We start from the raw sequence: 9,524 nt of genomic DNA, 5'->3' as shown, positions 1-9,524 counted from the left end.
CCTCCCTGCCTCCCTCTCCTCCCTCCCTCCCCTCCCTCCCTACCTCTCTCCTCTGTCTCTCCCTCTCCCTCCTCCCTCCCTCCCCTCTCTCCCCCCCCTCTCCCCTCCCTCTCTCCCTCCCTCTCCCCCCCCTCCCTCCCTCCCTCTCCCCCTCTGTCCTCCCCTCCCTCCCTCCCTCCCTCCCTCTCTCCCTCTGTCCTCCCCTCCCTCTCCAGGGTAAGGAGCTGCTCTCCCAGAAGGTGCCCGGGTGGCAGCAGGCCTGCGCTGAGCCCAACAAGCTTCCGGAGCGCGCCATGCTGCTGGCCCAGCAGATGAGTGGGGTGGGCGGGGCCCCGGGCCCCCACACCCACCCCCACCACCCGGGGGGGCCCCACCCTAAGGGGGCCATGGCCATCTCCGACCCCATCTCCGGCGCCAAGCCCCTTCCCGTCCCGCCGGAGCTGGCGGCCCTGATGGCGGGGGGCACCCTGGGGCAACAGGTAACTAACCCCACCCGAAATTAAACCCGAAACCAAACCCGAAACATCACCCGAAACACCACCCGAAAAACCACCTGAAACACCACCCGAATAGCCACCTGAAACCCCATCCCGAAACACCACCCGAAACAAAACACGAATCACCACCCAAAACACCACCCAAAACCAACCTGAAACCCCACCCGAAACCCCATCCGAAACACCATCCCAAACCCAACCCGAAACACCACCTGAAACACCACCCGAAAAAGCCACCCGAAACCAACATGAAACAAAACACGAATCACCAGCCAAAACCAACCTGAAACCAACCTGAAACCCCACCCGAAACCCCACCCGAAACCCCAACCGAAACACCAACCAAAACACCATCCCAAGCCCAACACGAAACACCACCCAAAACCGACCTGAAACCCCACCTGAAACCCCAACCGAAACACCATCCCAAACCCAACGCGAAACACCACCCAAAACATCATCATGAAAGATTCCACATTAAGCTTCCTCATTGAAGATTCCAAATGAAAGATTCCAGGTGAAAGATTCCAATCTGATGAGTTGTATGAGAGATATTTCTTGGAGGCTCTCACTTTCTCACAAACACATATCCATACGCAATACGCATACACACAAACACACACTCACACACACACACACACACACACACACACACACACATATCCTTACACACACACACACACACACCCACACACACACACACATATCCTTACACACGCACACACACACACACACCCACACACACATATCCATGTCACACACACACACATATCCATACACACACAAACACACACACATATTACAATCACACATATCACAATGACAAACACACATATCCGTACACACACACAAACACACTTCACAATCTCACATATCTCACACACACACACACACAAACACCATCACACATTTCAAAATCACACACACACACCACACACACATTTATCCGTACACACATAACACACACACACACACATTATCAAACAGTGTTGTACGGGGCCCTAATGAAGGCCCCGGGGTGCTGCTGAGCGGTGCGTCTGGATGTTCCCCGGCCGCGTCCCGAGGTTTGTAGCGACTAGCGACACACACTCTCCGCCGTTTGCTAATGAAGTCGTTAGCGAAAACGCGCTAATTAGCTTGTCGCGCATGAGAGGCGCCTCCCTGCATTCCCACAGGCACCGCTGGCTGTTTTTAGGTGTTTATTTACTTCATTATCCCTCCGCTCGGCTCTCTGTGGTTGGCCCTACCTTCCCCTGCAGGCCCGGCCGCAACATCAAGAGAAAGCCCCTTTCAAGGCTCACATGAAAGACTCCCTCCAGTCTGGCTTAAGGGTTTAATTAAAACGGCCCGCTCCCCCCGGCATACACTACACACACACACACACACACGACAAACACACACACACACGCAGCTTTTGTCGCGCTGGGGATGAGTGGGTCTGTGATTGGCTCCAGTGGCGGGTTGGAGCGCGGGAGCAACGCATTACCGATTGCTTCCCTCCCCCCTCCCTCCCCGGACGGAGGATCGACCGATTGTCTTTGGAGGCGCTGTGTTCATTTGGTCTAAGAGGACCCCATTGATCTCCCAGTTAATCAGGGATTCCCACTCCTCCTCCTCCTCCTCCTCCTCCTCCTCCTCCTCCTCCTCCTCCTCCTCCTCCTCTTAATCCCTCTCCTCCTCTTCCCCCCCCCCCTGCCTTTTCTCCATCATCACTATTTATGAACTCAGTTGATGTTACATAACAGACACAGCGTCATAAAGATCTAAATTATTGAAATAGAAATCCTTCCAAACCTTTATTAACGATGTGCATTTAGCTTTAAGCATTATTCTTATTATTTTGATCTGCCTTCGATATTCTATCTATACATACATACGAATGGGGACATCTTGGTTGCATCCTTTGACTAGTATTGGCAAGATTGCTGCTCAGATAAAATCATCCACGGTATAGAAAACTCTGAGAGATTTCTAATCTCTGTCTCTGTCTCTATCTCTCCGTCTCTCTCTCTGTCTCTCTCTCTCTCTCGCTCTCTCTCTCTCTCTCTCTCTCTCTCTCTCTCTCTCTCTCTCTCTCTCTCTCTCTCTCTCTCTCTCTCTCTCTTTCCACCATCTCTCTCTCTCTCTCTCTCTCTCTCTCGCTCTCTCTCTCGCTCTCTCTCTCTCTCTCCACCATCTCTCTCTCTTTCTCTCTCTGTCTCTCCACCATTTCTCTCTCTCTCTCTCTCTCTCTCTCTCTCTCTCTCTCTCGCTCTCGCTCTCTCTCTCGCTCTCTCTCTCTCTCTCTCCACCATCTCTCTCTCTCCCTCTCTCTCTCACTCTCTCTCACAGCGGCTGATGCAGGGCGGGGCCGAGGGGGGCGTGGCCTCGCTGAACGGCTCCGCGGGCCCCCACGGCGGGGGGGACGACTACCAGCAGTGGATGGAGGCCAAGGCGGCCAAGAGCTCCGGCTCCCAGGCGGGGGCCCAGGGCTACTCCAACACCCTGCCTGTCCGCAAGGGGGCCCCGGCCAAGCACAAGGCCGCCCTGCGTAAGACCCGCCTACCTTTACACCAACACTGAGGGCCTCCAGCAGACACTCTTATCCAGAGCGACTTACAACGTGTACATTTGTCAGGAAGAAAATTAACATTATCGCTGTCGGTACGGTAGGAATGTTCATGGGAACAAGTGCCAAGTGACTCATGGTAGTAGTAGTAGTGTCGTAGTAGTTGTGTAGTAGTGGTGGTGATGGTGGTGGTGGTGGTGGTAGTAGTAGTAGTAGTAGTAGGAGTAGTTATCGTGGTGGTAGTAGTGGTGGTGGTAGCAGTAGTAGTAGTAGGAGTAGTAGATATAGTGGTGGTAGTAGTAGTTATAGTGGTGGTAGTAGTGGTGGTGGTAGTAGTAGTTATAGTGGTGGTAGTAGTGGTGTGGGTAGTAGTAGTAGTAGTTATAGTAGTGGTGGTAGTAGTAGTAGTAGTAGGAGTAGTTATAGTGGTGGTAGTAGTGGTGGTGGTAGTAGTAGTAGTAGGAGTAGTTATAGTGGTGGTAGTAGTGGTGGTGGTAGCAGTAGTAGTAGTAGGAGTAGTAGATATAGTGGTGGTAGTAGTAGTTATAGTGGTGGTAGTAGTGGTGGTGGTAGTAGTAGTAGTAGTAGGAGTAGTTGTAGTAGGAGTAGTAGATATAGTGGTGGTAGTAGTGGTTGTGGTAGCAGTAGGAGTAGTAGATATAGTGGTGGTAGTAGTGGTGGTGGTAGTAGTAGTAGTAGGAGTAGTTGTAGTGGTGGTAGTAGTGGTGGTGGTAGTAGTAGTAGGAGTAGGAGTAGTTATAGTGGTGGTAGTAGTGGTGGGGGTAGTAGTAGTATGAGTAGTTATAGTGGTGGTAGTAGTGGTGGTGGTAGTAGTGGTGGTGGTAGTAGTGGTGGTGGTAGTAGTAGTTATAGTGGTGGTAGTATTTATAGTGGTGGTAGTAGTGGTGGTGGTAGTAGTAGTTATAGTGGTGGTAGTAGTGGTGGTGGTAGTAGTAGTTATAGTGGTGGTAGTAGTGGTGGTGGTAGTAGTAGTTATAGTGGTGGTAGTAGTAATAGTAGTAGTTATAGTGGTGGTAGTAGTAGTAGTTATAGTGGTGGTAGTAGTGGTGGTGGTAGTAGTAGTAGTAGTATGAGTAGTTATAGTGGTGGTAGTAGTGGTGGTGGTAGTAGTAGTAGTAGTAGGAGTAGGAGTATTTATAGTGGTGGTAGTAGTAGTAGTATGAGTAGTTATAGTGGTGGTAGTAGTAGTAGGAGTATGAGTAGTTATAGTGGTGGTAGTAGTGGTGGTGGTAGTAGTAGTAGTATGAGTAGTTATAGTGGTGGTAGTAGTGGTGGTGGTAGTAGTAGTAGGAGTAGGAGTAGTTATAGTGGTGGTTTTGGGATAGTAGTAGTAGTTATAGTGGTGGTAGTAGTGGTAGTAGTGGTGGTGGTAGTAGTAGTAGTAGTTATAGTGGTGGTAGTGGTGGTGGTGGTAGTAGTAGTAGTAATAGTTATAGTGGTGGTAGTAGTGGTGGTGGTAGTAGTAGTAGTAGTTATAGTGGTGGTAGTAGTGGTGGTGGTTTCGGGATCGTAGTAGCAGTAGGCTAGCAGTAGTAACTCCTCTGTCTAGCCTCAGGATAGTCTGACTCATGCTACAGATACAACGCCAATGCATTCATTTGAAGCATTTACAAAACAAAAGCTCTCCGCAGCATAACAAATATTTTGCTGGATTTTCTATCCTGCGGCAACCAGTTAAAAAAAAAGACCTTACTGAAAAACAAAAAGTAATTATCCTGACCTTTGTCACAACAATTCAGCCGACTCACTTGCACCTCCCCATTAAAAAGGGAACGATACGGCTTGGAGGTACAGAAAGGGCACAGGAGGAATAGGAAGGGGTGGGCAGGAGCTCAGGGGGTTAACCAGGTAATGAGACTCACATGATATTTGCAGATCATCTGATCACCAGACACACACACATTCACACGGTGCTTTACGCATCCTAGCGGTCTGAACTAAAGCGAGACAGAACTCGCATCAAATGTCCCTGTGCTACAAAAGCAACCATTGAGTGTCATACATTGCACACACACACGCGCGCGCACGCACGCACGCACGCACGCACGCACGCACGCACGCACGCACGCACGCACGCACGCACGCACACGCACACACGCAATCACGCACGCACGCACGCACGCACGCACACACACACACACACACACACGCATACGCACACACGCACGCACACACAATGCACCGAATCATCCAGGTTTCGGTCACACACAGCGCTCTTTGATACAACGGCGGGCGACTGTGTCAGTGTTGGGTTTAGTATTAACAAGAACCGGGCTCTCCTGTCAAGGACGTTCCCCAGGGACGGGGGGCCGTATCGGTGAGAAGCCGTGTAAACACGGCGTGACTAACACCACCATTGTATCCGACGTCCTTGTGATAAGCCTTTCTGCTTATCGCCACGGTTACCGCCACACATGGCCGCACCGCGCGGCCATGTGGGAATGGTGAGCGGTGTGAGACGGAACAACGGGATGAGGGCAGGCCAGGGGGCCGAGGCGATGGGAAAGTTAAGACGGCGTGTGGAGGCGGTCTTAAAGCACGGGGATACGGAGCGCTTACGGCCCGGTCTGCTGTGGTTTCGTTGTGCCTCTGTGTCTCAGCAGCCTTCGTTATGAATAGAACCGGCTCCTCCCAGAGGAAGTGGACGGTGGAGGTGGTGGTGGTGGTGGTGGTGGTGGAGGTGGTGGTGGTGGTGGTGGTGGTGGTGGTGGTGGTGGTGGTGGTGGTGGTGGTGGTGGTGGTGGTGGTGGTGGTGGAGGTGGTGGTGGTGGTGGTGGTGGTGGTGGTGGTGGTGGTGGTGGTGGTGGTGGTGGGGGTGGTGCTGGTGGTGGAGGTGGCGGTAGTATCAGTAGTGGTGGTGGTAGCATAGAGTTGGTGGTAGTGTTGGTGGTGTTAGTATAGCAGTAGTGGTTGTGGTGGTGGTGGTGGTATTTGTATAGTAGTAGTGGTTGTGGTGGTGGGGGTATAGTAGTAGTAGTAGTGGCAGTAGGAGTCGTAGTAGTAGTATAGTAGTAGTGGTAGTGGTGGTAGTAGTAGTAGTAGAATAGTAGTAGGGGTTGTGGTGGTGGTGGGGGGTATAGTAGTAGTAGTAGTTGTGGTAGTAGGCGTAGTAGTAGTAGTATAGTAGTAGTGCTAGTGGTGGTAGTAGGGGTAGTTACTCATCTTTCAAGCTTCAGGACAGTCCGAAGCCTACTGAAGATGTAGAGAGAACAGCTCACCAGAGGAGGAGGAGCTGAGGCGTCCCTCTCAGTCAGAACTCGTGGGTGTTCCCAGAGGACCTGACCGTCTCCCTCCCCCCACCCCCCCCCCCAGCGGAGACTCGGACCCTGCCCCGCTCCAGCTCCATGGCGGCGGGGCTGGAGAAGAACGGCCGCGCGCGGGTGCAGGCCATCTTCTCGCACGCGGCCGGGGACAACAGCACCCTGCTGAGCTTCGCGGCGGGCGACGTCATCACCCTGTTGGTGCCCGAGGCGCGGGACGGCTGGCACTACGGCGAGAACGAGAAGAACCGCATGTGAGTCGCCGTCGTCCCCCCAAAGCCGGACACACACACGCAGCACGCACGCACGCACGCATGCATGCATATACGCATGCACACGCACGCTCGAGCACGCATACACACACACACACCCACAGGTAAACACACGTGCACGTGCACACTCACGCACACACACACGCATGTGTACGCACACACACACACGCACTCTAGCACGCATGCACACGCACGTGTACACACACACAGAAACACCCACACGTGCACATGTCAACACATGTGCACGTACACACACACGCACATACACACACACGCATAAACATATTCACACGTACACATGCCCCCACGTGTTTGTGTTTATGTCCTTTTGTTTCGGATGCAGGCGCACGCGGACACACACACACACACACACACACACACACACACACACACACACACACACACACACACACACACACACACACACACACACACACACACACACACACACACACACACACACACACACACACACACACCCTTATGGTGCTGACGTCCTGTTGCTCTGTGGTGCAGGCGCGGCTGGTTCCCGTTCTCCTACACTCACCTGCTCACCGACAGAGAGGAGGAACCGGGGCCGCAGCTCCGGGTCCACAAGTACGTGACTCCGGTCTCCAGGGTTTCCTAATCCCCCAGTAACACCACAACAGGCTTAGAGCCCCATCAATTATTTAACAACCATGATGAATGTACGATATTATAATAAAAATAATGAACACGAGAAATGATTGTGTGCGCTTGTTAATGGATCCAGCTCTAACCTGTGTGTGTGTGTGTCTGTGTGTTTTCTGTGTGCCTGTGTGTGTGTGCCGGTCTGTGCCGCTGTGTGTGTGTGTCTGTATGTGTGTGTGTTTTGTGTGTGCCTGTGTGTGTGCCGTTCTGTGCTGCTGTGTGTGTGTGCGTCTGTGTGTGAGTGTATACAAATGTGCGTGTGTGGTTGTGTGTGAGGTTGTGTTTGCGCACTTGTGTGTGTGTGTGTGTGTTTACGTGCGTTTTGTGCGTGCATGTGCGTTTGTTTACGTCTGTGTGTTTACCTGCGTGCGTTTCCTTGTGTGTGTGTGTGTGTGTGTGTGTGTGTGTGTGTGTGTGTGTGTGTGTGTGTGTGTGTGTGTGTGTGTGTGTGTGTGTGTGTGTGTGTGTGTGTGTGTGTGTGTGTGAGCAGCCTCCAGCACGGTAAGAGCAGCAGCACGGGGAATCTTCTGGAGAGGGAGGACGCCTCCCTCCCGCTCCCCGACTACAGCATGCACTCCCGCATGGCGGCGCAGAACGCAGCCGTGGTGCTCCGGCAGCAGCAGCAGCCGCTGCAGCGACCGTACAGCATGATGACTCCTGGTTACCCGCAGGTAAACAGAACCACGACCATCCTATTAATAACGCACAACCTCAAGCAGATGTGACGACGCGCTCCGCAGATAATATCAAGGGGATCTAAGCACCCCTCAAGGACATAGTGATAGATTGACAAGAAATAAAAGGCAAACGTAAATTAGTAAAAACCAGTCATGAGAGGAGAGAGGAAGGAGGATGGAAAGTTAAGGGCGATGAAGAACCGAATGCGGCTTGTGGGGTACAAGTGAAATCCACCCACGCGTTCTGTAATTAGACGCAGAGCGCAGCAGCGACCGTGGTTTCCTACCTGCATCAGGGTGCCGAGTTCTGAAACTCGGCAGAAAAATACCCGGTTGACACAAAGATTAAGTGTCACGGAGACATGCAGGGATCCCGCAGAAATACCAGAAACCTTGCAGAAAATACTGCATGCATACCTTGGTATACACACAAACTTGTTATTTTTTCTCAATTCATATGTGCTTAGCCTATGTCATAATATTCGTCATGCAACAAGGCGTTACCTGAGTCAAATACTGTGTTTGTTCAACAGAAGATTACAAGAACCACAGATGGTTCCAGAACATCTTCTATGTCCCCACAGTCGTCCTCTTCCTCTACACAGCTTCTCTAGCGGCACTCATTAAAAACAGGCCCGCTTAGCATACACAAACATCTGGATCAGCACCCCCCCCCCCCGGATGAGGCACTCTGTCCAATCTGTGTCTGTGTGTGTGTGTGTCTGCACCAGGGCCGGCCCTAGCTTTTTCGGTGCCCCAGGCAGGATCAGCAGAAGGGCCGCCTCCCTCGGCCAACATGCCCCCCAAATCTGATTATTTTCAGCATTAATTAAATAAATGTTTGGATGTCATTGTAGTCGCTGTGTCTACGCATCCTTCCTTCAACGCCTTTGTTTGTCGAGGCAGAGGTTGCGTGGTTCGCTAAGCTCTGCTGCCCCCGTCTCTAAAAGCGGAGCGACGAGACAGGGGGATAAACAGAGAGAGGAGGAGGATGAACTTAAACACCCTACCCTTTATTTGTCGCTCAAGTGATCCTCCTCCCGGTTCTGTCCCCTGGCCACGCCCCTAGGCACGGCTGCTAGGCAACATGGGACAGCATCCGGTCAGCTCTTGACCCTCAGAACCGCCCAGATGCAATTTCCCATCTCTAACTTTGTGTCAGTTATCCGTCGCTGATGACACACTAATGCAGCCACTAGCAAGAAGAAGACAGAGAGGGGAACAACAACATCAACGTCATCAACAACAACAAGGACCAATAGAAGGAATATGGAGGGTTTATTTACGTCATGTGACGGCACCGACACCCCTCTCCCCCTCTCCCCCGCCCCCATCCACACCTTTGAAGCGTGTCCACTTTCTGTGTGAGTGATCACCTCTGAGACACTTCCCTCTTCAGATCATCCGAACGCCAAGAGATAACTGCATCCGGTAGGCCAATCATCAGGGGTCGTCACAAAGGGGGGGGCCGTCCTCCATTCGGTCGCTGTTGTGCGTGGATCCGCGAGCTCCTTCACTTTGTGATGACGGGATGTGATCAGAGCCTCTCCTGGGGCGAGGAGTGGAGGACGAGTGCT

The 9,524-nt window shown here is 52.3% G+C and overlaps 1 protein-coding gene across 1 annotated transcript in view; it reads left to right on the top strand.

The window, feature by feature from the left end:
• Positions 1 to 9,524, top strand: part of LOC130371741 (brain-specific angiogenesis inhibitor 1-associated protein 2-like) — a 20,000-nt gene that overhangs the window by 1,729 nt on the left and 8,747 nt on the right. The window contains exons 3-7 of the mRNA XM_056577600.1: positions 216 to 479; positions 2,829 to 3,027; positions 6,379 to 6,580; positions 7,115 to 7,195; positions 7,761 to 7,941. Of these exons, the coding sequence (XP_056433575.1) occupies positions 216 to 479; positions 2,829 to 3,027; positions 6,379 to 6,580; positions 7,115 to 7,195; positions 7,761 to 7,941 (927 nt within the window). The remainder of the gene's footprint in view (positions 1 to 215; positions 480 to 2,828; positions 3,028 to 6,378; positions 6,581 to 7,114; positions 7,196 to 7,760; positions 7,942 to 9,524) is intronic.

This window comes from Gadus chalcogrammus, chromosome 18, assembly GCF_026213295.1.
Source record: "Gadus chalcogrammus isolate NIFS_2021 chromosome 18, NIFS_Gcha_1.0, whole genome shotgun sequence".
NCBI classification, from domain to species: Eukaryota; Metazoa; Chordata; class Actinopteri; order Gadiformes; family Gadidae; genus Gadus; species Gadus chalcogrammus.
Note: the sequence above shows the minus strand (reverse complement) of the source record. Positions and strands in the feature narration are given on the sequence as shown.